Below are 21,617 nucleotides of genomic sequence, written 5' to 3' on the forward strand. Positions count from 1 at the left end.
GCGTCGCTCTCCACGGTCGGTTGGTATATAGACTTCCACACGACGGAGTCGAACTGTAAAGCAATAGGGGTTCTAGTCCTTACAGCCGTGATAAGATTTCGTGGTCGTACGCGCATGACCGATAGTCTAATCCTATATCTAATCTAGGAATAATCCCACAGATTGCGGACGTCCGCGATCTTGCCGATAAGCCCTAGGGACTATCACTAGTATATGGTTATCCCTCATCAACCGTTAACAGGCTTGGATCTTCATCATTTATTTCAATCGACGGATATCCTGCCAGCTGTCTATCCGTCTTCTAAACCCGGTCTCGAAGTCGGGGTAAGAAATATAAACCCTAGCAGATAGCTCGAAATAACGTTCTCGATAGTCGTATAATTTTCGCTCCTAATGTTCAACTTCTAACTTCCTAGAAGGTGACATAATATAAGCTAGTATAAGTCACCTATGTTATATAGATAAGTAGGTCTATAGGATGACGAGAGAGACCGATCAGATATCGAGGGACACTCCATACAGTAGACTTTATACCAGCTTAAATACTAACACATACTCGAGAGGAATTGTGAGCTAAAGATATAACTTTGTCGACCTTCTCACTTAATATTGCATACCCTTCTATTCTAGCGGCCAATATAGTCAATTATCTGCCTACCCCCAGCTACAGCTGCTTATTATAGGAGGTTCATTTCTACTAGTAGTCTATATACCACATCTATCTACTACTACTTATGGAGTGAGACGGAAATTGCGCCGGCCTCAGTTATCTCGTTTGGTGAATACTTTCTAAACGGAATAAGCTAACTATGTCTTAAACTTATACAGAATCTTCCTTACATTGCGATGCAATATAGTCCTTAAATGCTCCTTAGATATCAAAGTTTATTATTTGGTGAAGAGACACTCTTTTAGCTTCTCACTCCTAAAACCATAAAGGTTTCCACTAAGAGCAGATTGGATTAGCTAGTTTTAACCACAGCATTGCCTTTTTCCGTCGCGGTTTTGGTCTATCTATCCTTTATTTTTGTCGGATATTCGTCGCCTTTCTCTCTAATTAAACTGACTAATTGGTCTACCTGGACGTGTCTTTCGTCTATAGCCCACATTTTTACATACACACCACCTCGGTAAGGCTCTCGTTCTAAGAAATAAATGCGATTCTCTGAGCGCGCACCCCGGGAAGGAGTCCAATTTCTTCCTCCTCTGGCTGCCTAATTAATTCAGAGCCTTTAGAACTAAGAGGCTCTCGGTCAAAGGCATCTGCCCGCGAGCTCTAGTCGGCTTCTGCTTCTTCTTCTCGTTTTCGGCGCATAAATTGCTTACTTCCTTCTCTAAGAAAGCAGCTTATTGCGAAGTAGGTTGGCAAGCGTTTATAAACTAGTTTATTGCCGAATTAAGCGAGCTCGGAGGTATTTTAGACCTCGCATGAAACGTTAATCGATGAAGCTTGCTTTAGCAATTGTGTATAGTTCGAAGTCATTTTCGGTCCCACTCGCTACCTCGGCTCGAAGGAGGGGGCGGAGGTTCGAAGGCGAATATTAAGCTTTAATATCACTCGATCGGATGAAAAAGGCACTAAACCCACTGCTCAGAAGCTGTTGATAATTGTATCAAAGCGAAATGGTAGGCCTCGAGAAAGTCATGTTTGTCGAGGTTTTTGGTTAGCTTTAGCTATTGGCAGTATTGCATTTAAGGACCCGGGTGTAACGGAATCCTCAGAAGCCATGCACAGATCTCTCGCACTCACAGAGGATCGACACCATATAGGTGTCGACACGTCAGCGTTGGTTCACCGTAACGTTGATCCCCCATGTTAAATAGTGTGCTTCGGAGAACCTAGGGTTTCTCTAAGAATTAGTCTCTATATTCCTCAATATACTACTTGCTTCTAGGCATCTTCGTCTTACCTAGTTAATAGGCTCTATCCTATAAACATTAGAACTCTTTTCTTTATAATGGGCTAAATATCTGGTATATTTATAAATTGGATTTATCTAAAAAAGACTTTAGACACAAAGGAGGTCTGATTAGAAATATTAGTATATAATCCACTTGTGTCGCTATAAAGGGGTTGAGTAGCGGTTAGAATGTCCTAGCTTCGTCGGAGATATGCCGCGTCATCTAGTCATTTATTATACCTGAACTTAACTCCGAATCCTCTAGTTCCTCTAGTGGTGTTTAGATATAGTGGTAGGGAATCATAGCGTAAAGTGCCATTTTCAGTATATAGGTCTGACAAAGAGACACGATATCGACGGTTTCTATCGTGCTCTACAATCTAGGCCCTATAGAGTGCCCAATCTTTATCAAATTGGAGCGGTAGAGTATCATAATGAAATATTTAACAGATTGCATTAGATGGCGTAAACACAGCGGTCGACTAAGAACGTTTTCTTTCTAGCTAAATGTTAACACGAAACAAACATTGAGAATTGGCCATTTAGATAATCTATAAGAAGGCTTTCTCTAGCCGCGAGGTTATACTAGCCTATTGGTTATGGCTTCGAGTCGCCTATGACCGAATTATGGGGCACTAGGTAACCACCCCTATACTTAGCTGCCCTAATGTTTCTACCTATTTATTCTTTTATCATAGGGCTTTATATTTCGAAGCAGACGAAGAGAGGACGGATCCTAAGGGAGAGAGGGAACTAAGTTGGTATATCAAAGTAAATATATCTACCTATAAAGAAAACTGTCCCGAAAGAGCTGTCGAGGCGACATACTGCCCCCAGTCTGTTCTGCATATTGCATGAATGGCAGTCTTGCATCATTGTAGGGAGAGACGCTACCGGACACAAAGATCTATAAGACTATTGTTAGAATCGAAGTATTCAATACCAAGAAACACTCACTTGATATTCAATTCTCAGCGACTCCAGTGATTATTAAAAGTTGAGATGCCTCTGCCCTCGTTGTCATTCTGCAGCTGAAAGATAATCTTATTCATAAACTGCGGAGCCTCGTTGCCCGGAGCAGTGCTTCTTCCGAGGTTTAGCTTGGTCCTATCAAACACGTAGAAATCCTCGGAGACGCGCCAAAGAACATTCTCAGTGACTCGTGCTCTAACCGCCTCATACCACTCGTTAAGGATATCATAAGAAGGTGCGACAATAACGTAGCGCCATGACCAATCGTCGTTGCTCTGTTGTTATAATTAGTGTTGGTCCCTTGAAAAGCACACCAAACGCCCTCCAAAAATGAACCCTTACGTTCTTTGCATAAGCGTAGTACACCATGATTGGGTATCACTTCTTCGAAGTCTGATAAAAGGAAGAAGATAAAGTTCTGATAACCGAGTCTCAGTTTCTTCCTAACGGCCTTGTTGAATGGGAATGCTATTTGCTCGAGGTCTTTCAGTGCCTTTTATAACTTATTCTTTGCCGAGCGAACGGGCCACAAGCGGAAAGAGATGGGCATCGTGGAGAAGCTTTGGGCATGAATGCAGGAATATGTAGACAGGATGGAGATAACGACATGCACACAGGGGTCTGTCATGCGCGAGCACTGCGCCTCTTATGCCAGTGGGGATTATTGTGGAGATTTCAGCCAACCTCCTCACGGTAACCCCTGCTTCACTCAGCTCGAAGGTAGGTAGCCTACGGAGTAAAAGAAAACATTCACAAGTTGGAGTAAAGTTTCTTGTTTACTTTGTTGATAGTATTGTCAGATGTCACCCAAATACGAATTTCCTCCGCACCAAGAGTTCCATTATGAGAAATATGGACTTATGATCCACTTGTTTTAACAATTCCCGCTATGATCCGTCAATTTCGGTTGTGATGTCGAAGCCTTGCAACCATCATAGTCCAGCAAGTGCGCATAAACCCTCGCTTATCACTTGTTCTTCTGTTAACCGTGTTCGACTGAATAAAGTTCATTGACGTTTAAATACTTTGTACCAAATTTGATATTTTATACGCCCGTTAATTTTCAGTTGGCCTTGAAGCAAGCCGCAAACGCAAATGACGCAGTCCGGGGCCTTTGCACGAACCTTCAGGGCTGTGGATATGTGTTGAGTAGGATGTTCTGTGAACCTTCTTTGCTGATCGCTCAGCCAGCCACCACTTGGCACGCAATATGTCACGTATGACATCAAGCCGATTATCTACTGCCTTCACTATGTTAGTGACAATTGTGAGATGCAAGCGCCTATTGATGTGAAGAGGCAGAGAAAGGAAATGCTTCCTCGATTGGACCATCCTCATCAGAAGGTTTCCGCTGCCTCCATTGCCCATGGGCGGCGCTTGCAGCAGCACAAAATCGAGTCTATCCCCTTCTAGAGCTCTTGTAAGCAGGTCGCACACTATGTCTCTCAACGCGAGATCCACGACAAACCTTGCTCAACAGGGCGATCAGCGGGAAGGAGCGTCCTTGGCAGGCATATCATGACCCAATATAATGCTGACACTGTGCAAGGTGGACTCGATTGCATCCACACGAGATTTCGAGTAAAAGGAACGATGGGTCTCCAGAGCTGAGTTGACCGTCGTCGTCGCCTTGGGGACGGTGCGAGCTGTCAATCAGGCAAAATGTTAATTCTGCAAGGAGGTAGAATCACGATATTGTTCCTGTAGTGAGTATAATACCATCGCTGGCAGAGGAATGCCGCTCGGAGTGGTGGCTGTAGTTACCAATTGTATACTGCATGTGCTGTGTTTGTATTATGCTGTAGCTATGTGCCACTGTGAATTGAGCACTGTTGGGTCTGCACCTATACGTACCGGATTTTCACCAACAGGTGGGCTTTGTGGACCGCTCACCTCGTCATAACCCGCCCAAAACCGAACAGCCGGTCTGTGTGTCGAGTTTCTTTCCTCTAGGGACGGCAACGAACTAGCTATAAAACAGAAGTGGGTTTCCATGCTATGTTTTGTGGTTTCTTTTTTTCGTAGATCATTCAACCAGCCACCTGTGCTGCCCCGCAATGTGTTACCGACAGCTGACGTCAAATAAACAGTTCTTAATGGATCGTTGAACATGGACACACGTTCGTTGGGGCAACTGAAGAGATTCTATGTATTAAGCTTCAGAAATCCTTATAATCTCAGCAAGGATGGCAAATAATCTATGCGATCTATACGGTATTTGTGACTGTTGTTCTGAAACTGCAGCGGCGTGCATCGTTGGGATGGTGACAGTACCAAAGAATCTCTGACGGGACTCCCCCTCAAGTTCGGTTCAACTTAGCGGCCGCTCCCCGCTCCCCGTCCCCCATCCCCCATCCCCACTTTTTCGCGATCATTACCGACAATCAGTTCAAGTCCGACGATGAACATCATCTATGTAGTGTGTAGGAATCGAACACCTACTTTCCTACCTCTGCATTAGCTAGGCTTGCGTAAATCGAACTGTATCCATCTTGCTCAATGTAAAGGTTTTTCAGCTACGGCGTTACTGATCTTCTTGGGTTGATTTTGCATGTATCTCCTTGTGGCTGGGGCTGAATATTATTCACTCCAGCGACTCCGCAATGTGATATATCATTCTCAGTATTTCTCAGTACCCACTATCCATTGCCTTGAACGATCTTGGACGCATAGGCATCCAAAATCTTGAGTATGTAGCTCGTTCATTTTGCGGTCTCGCGTAGACCGTCAGAAATAAGATGCACTGTACAACACTAGTAGGTCGATCTTGTTTCGTTCCAAAACATTCGATATGCTCCAGTGTAGATTCCATATGGAAATTTTGAGACTGACCATGAGTACGATTGCTCTCGCTTTGATGCCACAGAATCTCTTTATTTCACTAAAAGCACAATGGGAGAAGAACGGATGAAAGTCAATAGCAGAGCTCGAAAAAATATGGCCTTTTCAAATAAACATAAAAGTGGAACTCAGTTAGCATTGCAGTGGCCTTGAATCTTCGGTGCATTGAGTGAAAATCAAAATAATAGGATACTTTAGGATACGTTCACAAGGGAAAACTGAATTTTTTTCGACCAAGAGAAACCGGGATTCATCCGTCTTGACATAGAATTTTTTGTTCCCTTGGGCCAACATCTCATGACAACCCCACCCCAACCCTCCTCATCGCAACCAACGTATCCTTCGCCGCCCTCCAGTTCGTTTTCTTCGCCCTCCTTCTAGCTACATACAGTCTGCACTTTGTCGCGCTCTCCATCATCATCGCGGGACTATGGTACGCTCACCAGGCCTGTTTTCTTTTTGAGACCTATACCAACATGTTGTTCTGCTCTGAAAATAGACCTAGACGATACCTACCGGTTGGATACCCCTCGTTTGTCTTGGCTATCACGTATCTGCGTGAATTGCATGGCCAGCTTGATGTGGTTGGGATGCGAAGCGAAAGTCAAAGTAGGCGAAGCTGGCAATATATGTGCATTCTGCCTTAACAAGTACTGTTGTTTCATTTGTCAATTTATCCTGGCATGTTCGATGATGGGCATGGATCGTTTTTCCGTATTCCTAAAAAGTATCTCACGATCTTCCGTCGTTCATTCCTGGGGTAAATAACACCAATGTTCATTGCAGATCATCCTGTGTAATGATGCGTCAGTAAACAGTGCTACTTATCAAATAACGGGTTCCTACTGGACTCTGGGGTTGAGGCTCGTTTAGCGTTTAAGATGCTTTACCGCCCAAAAGGGAGCAAATGCCGATGCACGTGGCCATTTGAAAGATCTCTCTTGTCTGCCTCAGAGCGGCTTCCAACCTATACTACTTACATTCTTGGTCTAAGCCCGGCTGCATTTCGATGTAGCTAATGATCCCGCGATAAGACCTGTATTGAAGCTTCCACCAAGATGAACTTCGATGATTATATGAGTATCAAATACGTCGAACACTGATGGTGAGTTCGGAGAACACATACACGCGGGGCATATGTTTCAAGTTCTTCTGCAGTTCATAATGCGGAGGCCAGTGGTTGCTCCCCTTCTTCTCTCTTGCAGCTTTCGGGGTTAGGTATAAGTCTTCGTCCATGCAAAAGATGTCAGCGACAGCAGAAGGAGAAAGTTAAGGAGAGGCACAGACAACAAAGGGCGAAGAAAAGCAAACACTCAACGCAACATGGTGACAAAAGCTCTGAAAAACTAGTAACCCACCACAGCACTATCCAGCTCTTACTAGCATTCTTTTCTATAATTTCTTTTAGTATTTGGTGTAATGATCTGACGAGCATTAAATATCTAAAGCAATGGAATCGCCAGCCCATCACCTCGTGGGTCACTGCCAGCACTATAAACCCGGGTTCCTTCATCATAGTGACATCGGATGATCTGGCCGCGACCAAACATGCCCCTTTTCCAGCCGGTGAGGACCTCAATCCGATGACCCAACTTCTTGAGACCTTCAATGACCTCAACGCTGATTCCTTCCTCTACATAGACGACTGGTTTCCCGTCGATGAGCTTATCCGCCGCAATGCAGATGCGTGGCGCATCAAGTGCCGCTTGGGGATGATGGTTGAAGGCGAGTATATTCAACAGGACCTGAACATGTCCCTGTGGCTGCATAAAGCCGCCCATGACACCATACACGGAGTGCAACGACCCGTCTGAACTATTCGTGATCATGGCTGGAATAATAGTGTGGTAGGGCCGTTTCCCGGGTGCCACCACATTCGGATGGCCAGCTATTAACGAGAAATTCGCGCCTCGATTCTGCAGCGTAAATCCACAACCCTTGGGGACAATCGCACTGCCGAATTCAGTATAAACGCTGTTGATAAACGACATGCCGTTTCCCTCTCGATCAGTCACGGCGAAATATACCGTGTCACAGTGGTTATGGGCTGGGCTATCATGGCTAAGGGTGTGTGCTGCTTTCACTGGGCTAAATAATTCCGCGCGTTTCACCAGATAGGTTTTTGAAATGAGGTCTTGGGACGGAACTCTTTCAATGTCCGGATCAGTCACCCACCAGGCCGCATCTGCGAAAGCGATGCGGAGGGATTCGATAATAGCGTGCAGATATTCAGTCGAGTTATGCTGGGATTCTGTGAATGTGGGAATTTTACCCATATTTTCAAGTTCCTCGAGAATTCCCAATGCCATTAGGGCAACGATGCCTTGTCCGTTGGGCGGGTGCTCCCAGATCTTTACGCCCTGGTTGGTGCCATCATCAGTCCCCGGGGTCTGCTTTTCACAGATCTCTTGGCCCTTGAATTGGAGTGAGATAGCATCAACGTCTTGGCTGCCAGTCTCGGCGTGACGTTTTAAGTCGTTGAGACTTAAATAGCCGCCCAGGTCCTGTACAACCTTGACGAGTTCATCTGCAACGCGGCCTTCATAGAACCCTTTCTTGCCGTCTGCTGCTAGTGCACGGAAGGTCTGGGCGAGGGTTGGGATCTTCATGATTTCGCCAGCAGAGGGACTTCTCACGCCATCCTTGACCGACGGATCTACCTTGAGCAGTTCCTTGAAATTCGGGGATGCAGTACGGAGAAGATGTTCGTGATCACGCCACTGCATAAGTTAGGACGGAAGGATGGAAGGACGGTTTCCCTTAACGAATCAAGTTCGAAACTGTTACTTACAAAGGAAGACGACAACTCAGAGACCGGGAAGCCTTCCTCGGCCAACTCGATGGCCGGAGCAAGGATCTGCTCCAGAGAGAGCTTTCCACTGCCGAACCTCTCAACCGTGTCAACCCACCCTGCCGCCGCACCGGGTGTCGTCACGGCCAGTGCGCTTGTATTGGGAATTGCTTCCGTCTGATCGGGGCCGACGTTCAGATCCGTTTTGATCTGCTCGAGGGTTGTGTTGGCAGGGTATCGACCAGAACCGTTCATGGCACGGACAGTTCTTTTTTCGGCATTATAAAACAGACAGAACATGTCACCTCCAATGCCAGTGGACGACGGCTCGGTGACATTTAATGCGGCAGCTATGGCGTGGAATGGTCAGCTTTCTTCCCTCAGAAGAGTGTCTGATGCTAGTAAAGGTACTTGCCGACAGCTACAGCGGCGTCCTATATAATAGAAAAATGAGCGTGTTACGTGGCAACAATGGATAGGATCAATCGTACCGCAGCATTTCCTCCTTCCTGCAGAATCCTCTGTCCGGCAGCGGCGGCCAGAGGTTGGGTGCAGGTTACTATCCCATTCGTGCTATGGACAACACTTCTCCTGCTGGCAAACGGGAGGAAGCTCGGGTTCGGTCTGGAATAGACAGCCTTCGAGTTGAGAGGCATTGTCACGCCTGCGAGTGGTAGAGAGATCGGGTCTAGATGAACAAACAATCCAGCTTTGGCCCTGTAGTCGTAATGCGGGTAACCAGATCGCGGAATAAGCAAGAGAGAGACGAAAAGAGGGGTGTGATTGTTCTGACTAGGAAAAAAGGACACCATACGGAGTAGAATGGGAGGACGTTCGTGTATTGACGAGAGCCGACAAGTCAAGTCTAGAGTGAAGAGTCATAGGGACCAGGTGATAAGAAAGTGGGGTGCTGCGATGATTGATACTTTTGCGAATCCTAAATTGGATAAAGGACCTTCCACTTCTGGCGAAGTTGACGTTACGGTCGACCCCACCACGATTGTTTATTAGTTACTTGGTACGTAGGCCTAATATTATTTAATTTTATTATGGACATTTCGTTTGTTCGTCCAGTTCGGCTCCCTTCCGACGGATGATGGCTTTCTCGGCCGATGACATGCAGCTAGGCGTGCCGAGATCAGCTTCGTTGCTCAGCTAGACGAAAACGAAACCTGCATCGGGAAACGGGAGCAGAGAACGGAGAGCAGGATCCCAGGATTATTCTGCGGAGACCTAATTACTTTCTCTTTTCTTTCTTCCTTCTGCTGAACGATCTTGACAACTGCTTATCTCCGATTACTCGCTTTGGCACTCTCCCAGGCCGCCCTGTAACTAGTGTGGCACGTGGAACCTCGAAAGTCTTACCATTTTAGGTATAGTCAACTCTGGTCCGACGCTAAATAACTGTCAACCCGATATATGAACCCGAAAGTTTGAAACTTGACAACCCCCATGATTACCGCCGATTCTGCCACCAAAATTTTCCTGTATTTTCATATACAGCACCTAATAATTTGTATGCCAGTCCTCCGCCTAAACGAACACGATGAGACATCATTTCTGACAGATGCATCATGAATATCTAGGTCTACTTCAGCCCAAGCCTCCTGCGCTATCTCAATTAATCGCATGTGTGTAATATCGTTATTCGGCATCATTGCCTTCAATTCGGGATGAGGCTTATAGGTCTTATCCTTTAATAGTGTCTACAGGTTCTCAATTGGACTCAGACCTGGTGATTTTGAAGGCCAATCTAGAACCTCAATTCCCGTATCCTCAGGCGCATCGCGTAATATACGCATTATGTGTTTAAGCATTACCGTGATGAACAATCCCGTCTTGATTTGCAAGTAAGATACGCAAGATACAACGATATAGATCTCGTATCACAAATCAATCGACCCCCTGTGTTGGATCTGGATTTTCGAAGAGAGTTCTAATGCCAGTACGTCGAGTAAACCCGGAAAAGCAACCCAAAAAATATGTTTTAAAACTGTATACAGCTCCTACATACTCCGTCACTTTGCCCCATTCATGCTTAGATAGATAGCACCTTTTCATACAAGAATGTATCCATGGGACTGAGAAGCCACAACGCGATATCCCAAAAGCACTGATAGTTTACCCCAAAAGTATGGATAGGTTACCCCAAAAGTATAGATAGGTTACCCCAACATTATAGATAATGTACCCCAAAAGCATAGATAGGTAACTAGATGGACATATAGATTATAATGGTTGATAATAAAACTACATAGCCCAAGTTCCCCCAATAGGATTTCGTTTTGCGAGTACGCCAACTGTGGCACTTCCCCAATACATACACACGCACACATAGCTCAATGAACCATCGTGATCTAGACCTCATGCTTAGTAAACGTATCGGAACCGACGGTTCTGAATATCCGTCAGATCCAAGAAGGCCAGATCGGCCGCGGACGCCTCGTCCTCAGACCCAGCCTGCTCCAGGTCTCTCTTGGCGTTCTCCCATACCGTGAGCTGTCGGAGAGCAAGCGCCATCAGGACCACGGCGGACATGGTCGCGATCAGGGTAATCTTGGCCGCGTTATAGCTGGGTGCGTCGGAGACCTGGAACAGCTGGGGGCCGATCAGATTGCCCACGCAGAACGCCATCAAGGTCAGTGCGTTGCGCATCGCGCGTTTGGTATATCCGCTGGTATTGGCGGAATTCCAACTGTAGATGATAGGAAGCATGGCCGGGCATGCGTTGAGGAGATAGACGCCGAAGAGCTTGCCCACTTTATACTGTTCACCAAGGCCTGGCACAGGGAGAGCGATTAGTTAGTTGATAATTCGTCATCGTCTTCCAAGGAGCATTCATACCCAGGAGCAATCCAGCGCCAAGAATACTGGGTATCGTAATGATGGCAATCATGTAGGAGCGGTGCCCAATGGCGCCGATGAGATAGGTAGCCCCAACAGTGGCGATGATCGAAACGGCCCCGGAAGGCATCTGGATAATGGTGGTGCGCTGCGTCGAGAATCCGAATGTTGCGATGATGATGCTGGAGAAGTTGGATACAGCACCGTTGTCGATCATAGCCAGGAGAGTGATGAAGAACAAAGGCCAGGTCTCCTTGTCTTTGAACAACAGCTCCACCAGTTGGTACGGCTTGAAATGCTTGTTTTCAACACCAGTCAGGTTCACGCGGACGTGTTCGATTGCCATAATCTTCTCTTCGTCGTTGAGGAAGGAAGCACTCATAGGGTTGTCTGGAAGGAGGAAGATGATGGCGATTCCAGCCACCGTAGTAAGACATCCCTACAATCCAGCTTGGTCAGCTTCCAGTGCTCTCAAGATCCTAACAGTCCAAAAGCAACCTACCATGAAAAGGAACAGGATCTGCCAGTTCGCCAATGTGATGGAGTTCACATGCTGGAAGCCATACGAGATAGCGGATCCAACAATCTGTGCCACACCAATCTGACTGTACCACAAACCCGTCCGGCGCGACTGTTCCGGCTTGGTCCACCACATGCCCGTGATGAGGATGAGAGATGGCGCCACAGATGCCTCGAACACACCGAGGAGGATACGAACGATCATTAGAGAGGCATAGCTTCGACAAGCGGCGTGGCAGGCAACGAGAATGCCCCAGCAGGTGACGTTGATTCCAATATACTTGCCAATGGGGAAGCGCTGCATGAGGTACGCGGTGATGGGCTCCGCGACAAAGTATCCGACGTAGAAGATGGTTCCGATATTGTTGTACTGGTTCCCTTTCAGATTATCCTTGATACCCATGACGGCTGCATAGTTTAGCAAAGTCTTGTCTAGATACTGCAAGAAGTAAATGCCCATGAGGATCGGCATGATTCGCAGGTCAATTTTCCACCGTAACGCTCCGCTTTCCGCGATATCAATGACCCCAGCCCTATGCTCCCGTGCCAGGAACATCAGCGCCGCATCGCCGTCCTCATACTTCTCAGGGTGTGTGGTTGGCACCTGCATGACTGCCTCTGGCGCAATAGTTTCTTTTGTCTCCATGTTGCCTGATTGACTGAGATGGGTTTGGTTGACTGACGACCAGGAGTGGGGATTCATCCTTATATCATGTTCCTGCCATAAGGTTTGCCGAACATCTGTATTGTACTGTACATCTGAACTTCTTATCAGCAGGGTAAAATTATATCTATGGTTTCTAATCATGTTTATCGGCCGAACATGTACCCGTCTCACTTATCGGAGCCAAGGGCTATCTGTGCCGTGTAGTCGCCCCACACCCCTGCTGGGTATTGGTGCTCCTCACATTGAAGTTAACGCTTATCTTCAACCTTTTCTCCCTTACGGAGGTACGCCTACCAACCACGCCAAAACCAGTCTGATCCTCACCACCCATGGGTCTGTCAACGTCTAAACGTCTTATACTCCGTACCTTTAGGCCGCTTAGTAAGGCCTCTGGCACGTTCAGAGGACTAATCTGGGTGACATAGTCAACTCGCTTATAGCACGCCCGAAACTAGCACACTTCGGGATATAGACCACTTATGGCACACCCAGTTAGTCCATTCCTCCTCCATCTCTGTTTGAACTGACCAATCCCAATGCAGCATTCAGTCGCCCCAAGATCCCCACCACCAGGCGTGCCAGGCAGGGCATATCGGACGCCCAGAAACAGGCTCTACGCGTCTATGCATTCGAGACGCACCTTATACCCTCTCAGAGAGCCTGTGCTGGATGGTTTGGGTCCCAATTTGGTCGCCTTATCGATTGGGCCACTGTCTCGAGGACACTTTTCATCCAATACCAGCATCTTGATACTGGTTCAGATGCTATAAATATACGTACATCAGTATCGCATTGGCCTGTATTCGACGAAATGCTCTTTGAATGGCAGCAGCGACACCAGGATGCTGGCTTTGCGAAAACAGGACTAGACCTCGCCAAAGTCCAATTGACCCAGCGATAGACATGTCCAAACCGGTCCATGGGTAGACTTCTCTAAAGCCCAATTTGGGTCCGACTTCTATAACCTAACCTAACCTAAGACCTAATGCTAGGTAACTATTTGCCACGGAGTCCCCGGAAATCTTGCAGGGATCCCTCGCAAGCACAGAAGATCAAGATCGTATAGGTGTCGACACGTTAGTGTTTGCTCACCGTAACGCTGTCCTCTAGACTGCGGCAACATCCTTAATATTCATGGATATCCACATATCCTCTCCGCAATCCTCAAATTTGTGGATATAGTATGCCACCTAATATCCCCTTGTGAGACCACGCAGTCTCTAGGTTTAAGTGGGTACGCGAGGTAGATGGTAAACTTCCGCATAACCCAATTTAGGTCGAAGGCTCCGACCCAAAACCTAACCCGGACCCAATACTAGGGCCCTAGTAAAACTTATACAGACCTAACCCGACCTAGTTTTTGCATAATTTGGGTTATAAAGCTGCTCGGTTATCAAAATACTTTACTATTTTTTATATCTGTTCTTATTTGTACCCTAAAACACTATACTTTCCTAGTGTAAATCTTTCGAAACTTTAAGAAATAACTCTATAATCTTAAGGAGTATATCTAGCTTATAATTAAATACCTATTAAAATGTTATATTTAAGGTGATAAAGTGTGTTTTAGTTTTTCTAAAGTTATAGAAATATATATTTACACTAATACTTAGTGTATATTCCTAGACTTAATTCCTCATGTGAATTTGGCCACATGTTGACTGATCAGACAATTTTAGCAATGGTACGATAAAGGTTCTGAACTTTTCCCTCCAACAGCTAACCAACCTCCAGACGACAATTTCTGAGCAAATCGATCACAAAATTTACACTGAACTTTTGTCATACGCAGTCAGCTGTGCCAGAACCCGAAGATTTATGAATCATGACTCGGTATACATGACCATGACAAAAGAGAAAGAATACCTTGCAAGGAGAAGTATGTGCTACCTCAACTCGATCGAAGTTGTCTATTCCATACGCGATGGAATGCAACTAGTAAGTTCCGGGTGTGCCACCCTTTTTGTTCGGACTCCTCTGACAGTCTGAAATAGATCCTCACCTGCGACTGGATCGACTATGCCGCTACCCGAAGTCGGCAAGGACACAGATTGGCTGCTCATCCAATGTCAACATGCCAACGCTCTCAGCTCAGCGGTCAATACGCTCTACAGTCAAAGGGCTCTTTGCCAATCTTTAGACGAGCGAGAACGAAATCTGATGCTGGCACACAAAGCCCTCGAAAGCTGGAGAACAGGTCTTCCAATACATCTACAGAATATCCATCGGCACGAAACAGGGTATGTCACCCTCGAAGCCAGAAGACGGGCCATTTGACCTTGACCATGGTTCGCAAGTATCATAAGGCCATATTTATCATTTTCTTTCCATAGACCGGAAGCTAGTCCAAAGGATTAATCTCGGAACACTATCGCAAGAGGGGCATGGAGCTTTGCGTAAAATCAGCACAAGTTGTGTTAGCCATCGCCCGAATCTCAAGCTGTGACATACTCGACGGGTGAGACAAGGACACCTAACCCATAGAGAATAAGTTGACCAATCATAGATCTCTAGCAAGCTTATCAACCTGATCGCAGTGTCGATCTATGTGACTTTCTTGGATATTGTGAGTAGGGGTTGCAAGAAAAGCTTGCCATACTTAAGTATGTGCTATGAAATTTTCGGAAGTTTGAGCTTGGACAACGAATTGCCGTTAGCCCATGCTCTCAAGCTTACGAAGCTCGCTCAAAAGTCTGGGAAACCTTGATAGGCTGAGATTGGAAAGATTAGACTATATAACAGAGTTTAGGTGGCGGATGATAGACGACACACAACAGATAGTAAGACGTCACGCCATAAACTATAGACAACGGGTTACAGGCGTTTGATGACGGATGACAGACCAAAGGCCACAGTTCAGGCTCTTCTTGACAGAATACCTTGTAATTACCTTGCACTAAACATTCCGGGGAGGGGCGGGGGTCAGGAGTCTTTGCACAATCTAACTACCATGTTTTCACAAGTACTGCCAGTCTAAATACTCGTTGTATAAGCCTATTTGCAATCAAACCCCTCTAACTATGCTTGGTCGTTTTGGAATCTTCAACTCTCATCTGGTCAATACTCCACCTCTGTCTTCGTAGATACTTCGCAAGAGCTCGCAAATTCCTTTCTGCAACATAAAACTCATGGTTGCCGAGATAATCTACCATACGTGTGCATCACAAAAGGTCACCTCCCAACTTGAGCTTGTGTATTACCATGTAATACGGAATGCTAGAGGCATGGCTTCTCTCGAAATGTGCGTCATCGTACAGTTTTAGGTTCTGACCGCACCGAAAACCGTGTCGCAGAGACCGAAATTGTCATCAAGGATGATCAGACTTACTCAAGTTTCATAGCTTCCTGCTGCGCCCGATGCGCTTCAACAAGGCGCTGTGCCTGTTTTGCAACTTCTAGCGCTTCTGTCATATCAGGTTCGCCCCTTTCGGGCTCAGATGTCCTGATCGAAGCCCCAGAGGAGTCGTACTCCCGTGGAGGCACATCGGATAGAGCAGGAACGGGCACCTCCGATATAGGTGGGAGCGGAGGGAAGGATAGCAGCCCATCCAGACCATTATTGTTATCACTTTGGGGGATAAGAGTGGTGTCACAAAAGAGATCAAAGGGATCCACGTTGGGGGCTTGGTTCAAGCCGTCAAGAAGCCGTTGGAACTGTTCGTCGTTGAAGCCCTCCATCGTAAAAAGAGATTCGAGGTTGAATCCTCTGTATGGTTTGTGCTTCCTAAAGGCGCCTTTTAAGTCTATCGTCGACACGATTTTCACCGCAATTTTGTCACGAAAACCATGGCCCCTTAAAGCGGTCCCATCCTAAGTCCATCACACAGGTCATGGGTCGCTTGGTGTCGATCATCCTATTTGGTTAGGGCATCATGGGTCAATCACGTACACGAACTTGAGATGGGCTAAAGTGGGGAAACTCTTAGAGAAGTATCAAATCCTCTTTTTGTAGCTCACACATTAGTATCACTCATGCCGAATAGTAATTGAACATCGGATGGCCTTAGACAAATAGGAGGGCATGAAAATTGCGGCGGCGAAATTAATGATCCGAAAAGCAAATTTGATGGGACTACGTTAGGCGTCAGAAAAAAGATCACGCAGATTCGAAAGCAAGACTCGCTTGGCGATGCCTCTGATAAACTCAAGCCAGGCGAAGTTGATAATTGGATAAAATAACAACAAAATAAGTCTAATATCCTCTAAACTTTGAAACCAACAGTACAAGATCAAGAAATTGTGAACGCGGTAAGAATATGGTTCTTGTACTTCTTTGCCATAATGATGATGCTTAAACTCAGGTCTCTGTGGTAGATTCCGCTTGGTCTTATAGGTTCTTGATGACTAGCTCGTTGCCGAATGCCACAAAGATCGTGTTCGTGCTGTCCTCGATGGCCGAGTCGAAGCACTGTGCAGGGGTGATTGTGCAAAGGTTTTGGTCGTAAAAGGTTGCATTTCGTTCTCGTGCATTCTTCCGAGCCATTCGCTCCACGGGTGACGGATCGGATGGATCGACCACCATTTGGTGCTTGTTTATAGTTGTTCAATCGTTCTGATAAAAATATTTTAGGAACGTTTCGGCCGGATCCGGGACATGTTTTATTAAGTTATTAAAGTATCGCAGCTGGACGAGGTAGGATATTTTTTTAAAAAAAATTATGAACAGGCCTTTTTTTTACTTCAAACTTGATTAAAGGCCTCGTGATGAGCGTGAGATCCTGAAGGAGGGTTGTCAGCGTACACTGGAAAAGCTGTCTACCTCGAATGCCAAAATATACCTTTGATCTAGGCCAGCTTAACCTGTCTTTTGATGTTTCCAGGTAGTGCAACCGACCGCCTGATGTACATCCAGACCACGAGAATTGCACAGTTTATAACATAGAGGCCACAAATGGTTCCTAGACCTCCCAAGCTGAACCAAACTAGCGGTTTGTCTTCCAGCCAAAGCAAAATGGTAGCGTCGGCTCCGTGCCACGTAGCAGTTCTGAGGTCGGCAATGTAGGATTCTAGCTGGGCTAAACTTATGACCTGTACGGTGGGTGACGGGAGCCAAGGCTGCTTTACTAAGTAGCTTCTTAAAACCAAACTTACGTACATGGAGCCAGTCGCCATCATGACGTTCCAGTACGGAAAAAGTCCAGCCCAGAAACGGGTAATGGAGTAGAATATGGGTAGCCTGTGAATCGCCGCTTTAAACGCCGGATGGCCTGCGGAGGAAATCATGAAACTGTTGGTCACCCCTGTCGGTATTGTCGCGCGGACCACGGCGGTATAAGGCGCATTCACGGATTCAACGTGATCAAAGGGGATGGGTTCTTTGCAAATAGTGTCCATGTCGAGATATATGCCGCCGAAATGATATAGAACAAAATATCGGATTGCGTCAGCACGCTGAATATTAAAGGCGTAGTTGTCCCAGTAATTTAGGAACCACGGGTAATTCGCGGCGATGAATTCGCGAGACCGCTCATGAGTCCATAACTACATATATGTCAGCATGTAAAGAAGAGAAGAAACGGAGAGGAGCTGCAATAGGGACGTAATGTAAGTCGTCGTTGGAAGCAGTCTACATATACACCCTCAGTTGACGTACCTTGTATTCAAAGTCGGCATAGGCGTTTTTACAGCTCGCGTGTGCCTCAGCCCATTTGGCGGGAATCGTCTCATTGGCGCAGGTCTGGTGTAGAATCCGAGGTATCAATCTGCCAGTCGAGTTGCGCACTTCAGTTCGCTCGCCTGGCGGGAAAATATCTCTGGGTCCAAATAGCTCGTTATTCCTCAACAGCAGGCTAATAAGAGGATGCAAGATGGCTAGCAGCAATCCCAGAACAACGAGGTCGAACAAGAGCAGGAATACTGAGGTCTTTCGAACAGCCATCGGACGGTACCAGAACTTTATAGGTTCCCAACCGCTGGTGAATGGCAGAACCGGTCTTTTTGCTAGACTTTCTTCATCGTACCCGGTTGGTTTACAGTGGGCTTCGTTGTTGCCTTGCGATTTAGCCGACATTTCCGAGAGATGCACCATGGGGCTGTGGAAGCGAGCGATACACGTAGGCGAGGCAGTCCTCTTGTAGGGCCATTTTATAATGTCTTAAATCTGTCGGAATGTTTCCAATTTATCATTCGAACTTCAATTCTGCAAACGGATGATGGTAACTTCCGGTTGGGGTCAAACGTTCCACGGCTAGCAATGTAGAAGATTACTGTAAGGGTGGGTCTCCCAACGGAGTTGGGAACACCTCCAGCTCTAACCTCGCATGGACAGCATATGCATTCCCTTGCAACCACTCCTTGCAATTTCCCTAGATTCTTCATGAATCTAGGCCCCTTCATTCATTCACTTGTTTACCATTCCAAATCCCTTCATTCATTCACTATTTCGGCTATTATTCTTGGCAATTCAGGCGCCTTGGCAAGCGGCCCTATTCATTATAAATAATGGCCGATTTCCCTTCCTTTATTAAAATCATGATCTTGTCTATTTTTTTTCATCTTGATTCACTCTCTTCTATTTTATCTTATTTAGAGTTACACTCGGGTCGGGTTGGGGCAGGTTGGGTATATTCTAACATAAAGTGTCTTGCTAGATCACCTATTACGAAGCAAAAGTAGAATAAAAAAGTTTAAATAATTCTAAAAAGTAGAAATTTCTAATTAGACTAGATATCTTTCTACAAGAAGACCAAAGTATCTAGGACCGATGAGCTAGAACAGGAGCCGCGTGACGAGGCGTGCGGGGTCTAGGGGAGGAAGAGGGACTGAGGGTCGACGATGCTGCTCCGGACATAGAATGTCAGCAGTTGCAAGAGACTAGAGAAGAAAGCACGTTTGAGACACTATCTCCGGAAGATGATCTCCTAGAAGAGCCCCTGCAATCGCAAAAGAATACAGTGGTAGAAACAGCAGAACTAGGATCGCCGATGCGTGAAGATGAAAACACGCTCAGAATGTTGGAAGGGCGTGTGATATCGGCTGAAGCATGGGGGCCGTTGAGGTCTACAAGCAGAAAAAGCGCGACGAGGGACAGAGAGAAGTGGAAACCATATGACCGAACACAACGTCGAGGCGACGTCGGAGTATTTCAAGCTCCCTATCCCACGGGGGTGGCCCAGTCTGGCAGACTGGGGGTTATGGTTCTGTCTTAACTATGGGAGGAAAAGTGGGTCGTCGCCACACTTGGAAGGTGTAGAGTGCTCCGATCGGCTTCAAATTTTGATCAGTTATAATAGACTATCCAATTGATCTCCGATTTGCTTCGGAGTAGAGTGTCGACACCTATATGGTGTCGATCCTCTAGGAGTGCGAGAGATCTATGCATAGCTTCTAAGGATTCCGTTACAATTATCCCCCTATCCGCTACGGGTGTCCGCACCCGTGGTGAAGCCTATAGAACGTAGCCTATTAAAAACCTAGTGGGAAAAGGTAGCTAGTTCTAATAGGGACTATAGTGATTACGTATAGATAGCGAGGCGATAGGAAAACGATAGCGTAATATAGAATAGTTATAGGCAAGAAGATGTCACGATTTGTCCTGTATCCGGCCAATTGGAGATGTCAATGACTCTGTATTTCCATTACCCCTATTTCCTGCTATTTATGAGGTCCATTCTAGTTACATAAGCTATGCCGGTCGGATCATCTATAGACCCGGTTTCATGCAGTATTCGTACGATATTTGTGACACACCCCCTCAGCGGCCTCAGTATCTCTATCTGAGCCGCTGGCAATGGCATTTACTAACGAATGATCAGGTGCCTGGAAGCTGTTCTCCGCTTCCTAATGCTGTGACCGGGTTCCTAGAAGCTTATCGAAGATGACATGCTATAGGCCAATTGGACCGCATTTGCTGACGGTTCTGCGGTCTCTTCAATAGCTTCATGGATCCATTTCCTCCATGCTGGATCGGCCGAGAGAGCATTCTCTGCTCTCTGTAGGTTCTCCTTATGCAGTCTGAACCAGTTGGGTCTAATTGCTTCATTTATAACAAAGCAGTTGACTGGATCGTGATGTTTTCCCCGTCCGCAAGGGCATGGTCTTTCTTCAAATGGGACCTGGAAGCTATTCTCCGCTTCCTGGTCCTGGTCCGCTTGTTGGAAGCTATTCTCCGCTTCCTGATGACCCTTCAAAGTGGAGAAAGACCCCCTTGGCAACGGCGACGGTGATAAATCGGACTGGCCAATCTCCCGATACGTTGCTCTGAATGATTCGATTAGATTCAGAGTATCGTACGAGGCTCCATTCATCACGATCTCTTGATATTTAGCTTGCCACCAGATTGGTAAGACCTCCTTGACTGCTTGCAAGAAGTCATGATTCGCGCTTCTAGCTTCATGAAGCTGTAGTTCTGCCACTTGCTCTCGGAGCTCAGCCCATGACGCAAGCCATTTCTCGATATCTCCAGTCGGTTTTTGGGTCGAGAAGGCTCTCCATTGCATCCGAACTTCCTCCTTATATGACTCCGAGCGCGCGAACCTAGTCTGTAAATAGACTAGCCGTTCGTACGGAGTTTCCAATGCGAAGATAGGGTCGCGGAGACTGCTATCTACGTAGGTGATGATGAATTCATTCACCTCATTCAGACCCTTCCGCTGCCGTTCATAGCGGTTAGTGTCAATTTTGTAGACCTCCAAGAGGTCTCTCCACTCTTTTTTAGCCTCCGAATCCGAGTCTAGCGGATACTCAGGCTGCCGTGGTTCTCGCAGAACCTTCGGACGAGAGGCTTTATCGGCATCGGGGTTGCAAAGGTCCCAGATATCCCGATAAATTGCGAATGCCTTCATCCTTTTATGCCATGCTCGCCATTGTGACGAGTCTTTCAGTTTATCGCCCTTCGTGGCGGAGAGCATCGATGTCAACTCCATTGCTGCTTCTAGTGCTCCGAAGCAGGTGTTCTCGGAGGTTGGTCGGATCGTCGAGGTCGAATGGGTTTCAGGGGTAGGTCGACGGCAAGGTGCTTTTCAGGATCTCCAGCCTAGCAATGGCTTCAAGAAATAGCAGATGTCTTCCTAATAGGTGCGAACCGGGCTCATAACTGTCACGATTTGTCCTGTATCCGGCCAATTGGAGATGTCAATGACTC

General features: G+C 46.5%; 6 protein-coding genes across 6 annotated transcripts; all 6 read right to left on the minus strand.

Moving 5' to 3' along the window:
- Window positions 1-2,872: 2,872 nt before the first annotated feature.
- On the minus strand, window positions 2,873-3,242 carry N7446_008925 (uncharacterized protein; the record flags this gene model as incomplete). Its single annotated transcript, XM_058517670.1, has 2 exons — window positions 2,873-3,148; window positions 3,216-3,242. 2 exons carry the CDS (start codon window positions 3,240-3,242, stop codon window positions 2,873-2,875), a joined length of 303 nt encoding a protein of 100 aa, XP_058371316.1.
- Window positions 3,243-7,156: 3,914 nt separating this feature from the next.
- N7446_008926 (gamma-glutamyltransferase family protein) lies at window positions 7,157-9,161 on the minus strand (the record flags this gene model as incomplete). The annotated part of the gene is made up of 4 exons (XM_058517671.1): window positions 7,157-8,434; window positions 8,506-8,855; window positions 8,917-8,926; window positions 8,997-9,161. The coding sequence occupies 4 exons, from the start codon at window positions 9,159-9,161 to the stop codon at window positions 7,157-7,159; spliced, it is 1,803 nt and encodes a 600-aa protein (XP_058371317.1).
- Window positions 9,162-10,875: 1,714 nt separating this feature from the next.
- On the minus strand, window positions 10,876-12,514 carry N7446_008927 (uncharacterized protein; the record flags this gene model as incomplete). The annotated part of the gene is made up of 3 exons (XM_058517672.1): window positions 10,876-11,285; window positions 11,350-11,788; window positions 11,852-12,514. The coding sequence occupies 3 exons, from the start codon at window positions 12,512-12,514 to the stop codon at window positions 10,876-10,878; spliced, it is 1,512 nt and encodes a 503-aa protein (XP_058371318.1).
- A 3,345-nt stretch (window positions 12,515-15,859) lies between these two features.
- On the minus strand, window positions 15,860-16,213 carry N7446_008928 (uncharacterized protein; the record flags this gene model as incomplete). Its single annotated transcript, XM_058517673.1, has 1 exon — window positions 15,860-16,213. One exon carries the CDS (start codon window positions 16,211-16,213, stop codon window positions 15,860-15,862), a length of 354 nt encoding a protein of 117 aa, XP_058371319.1.
- Window positions 16,214-17,320: 1,107 nt separating this feature from the next.
- N7446_008929 (glycosyltransferase family 32 protein) lies at window positions 17,321-18,545 on the minus strand (the record flags this gene model as incomplete). Its single annotated transcript, XM_058517674.1, has 3 exons — window positions 17,321-17,563; window positions 17,627-18,016; window positions 18,129-18,545. The coding sequence occupies 3 exons, from the start codon at window positions 18,543-18,545 to the stop codon at window positions 17,321-17,323; spliced, it is 1,050 nt and encodes a 349-aa protein (XP_058371320.1).
- A 1,789-nt stretch (window positions 18,546-20,334) lies between these two features.
- N7446_008930 (uncharacterized protein) lies at window positions 20,335-21,399 on the minus strand (the record flags this gene model as incomplete). Its single annotated transcript, XM_058517675.1, has 1 exon — window positions 20,335-21,399. The coding sequence occupies one exon, from the start codon at window positions 21,397-21,399 to the stop codon at window positions 20,335-20,337; it is 1,065 nt and encodes a 354-aa protein (XP_058371321.1).
- Window positions 21,400-21,617: the final 218 nt, after the last annotated feature.

This window comes from Penicillium canescens (genome assembly GCF_028828765.1).
Source record: "Penicillium canescens strain IBT 15451 chromosome Unknown utg000005l_segment0_segment0, whole genome shotgun sequence".
NCBI classification, from domain to species: domain Eukaryota; kingdom Fungi; phylum Ascomycota; class Eurotiomycetes; order Eurotiales; family Aspergillaceae; genus Penicillium; species Penicillium canescens.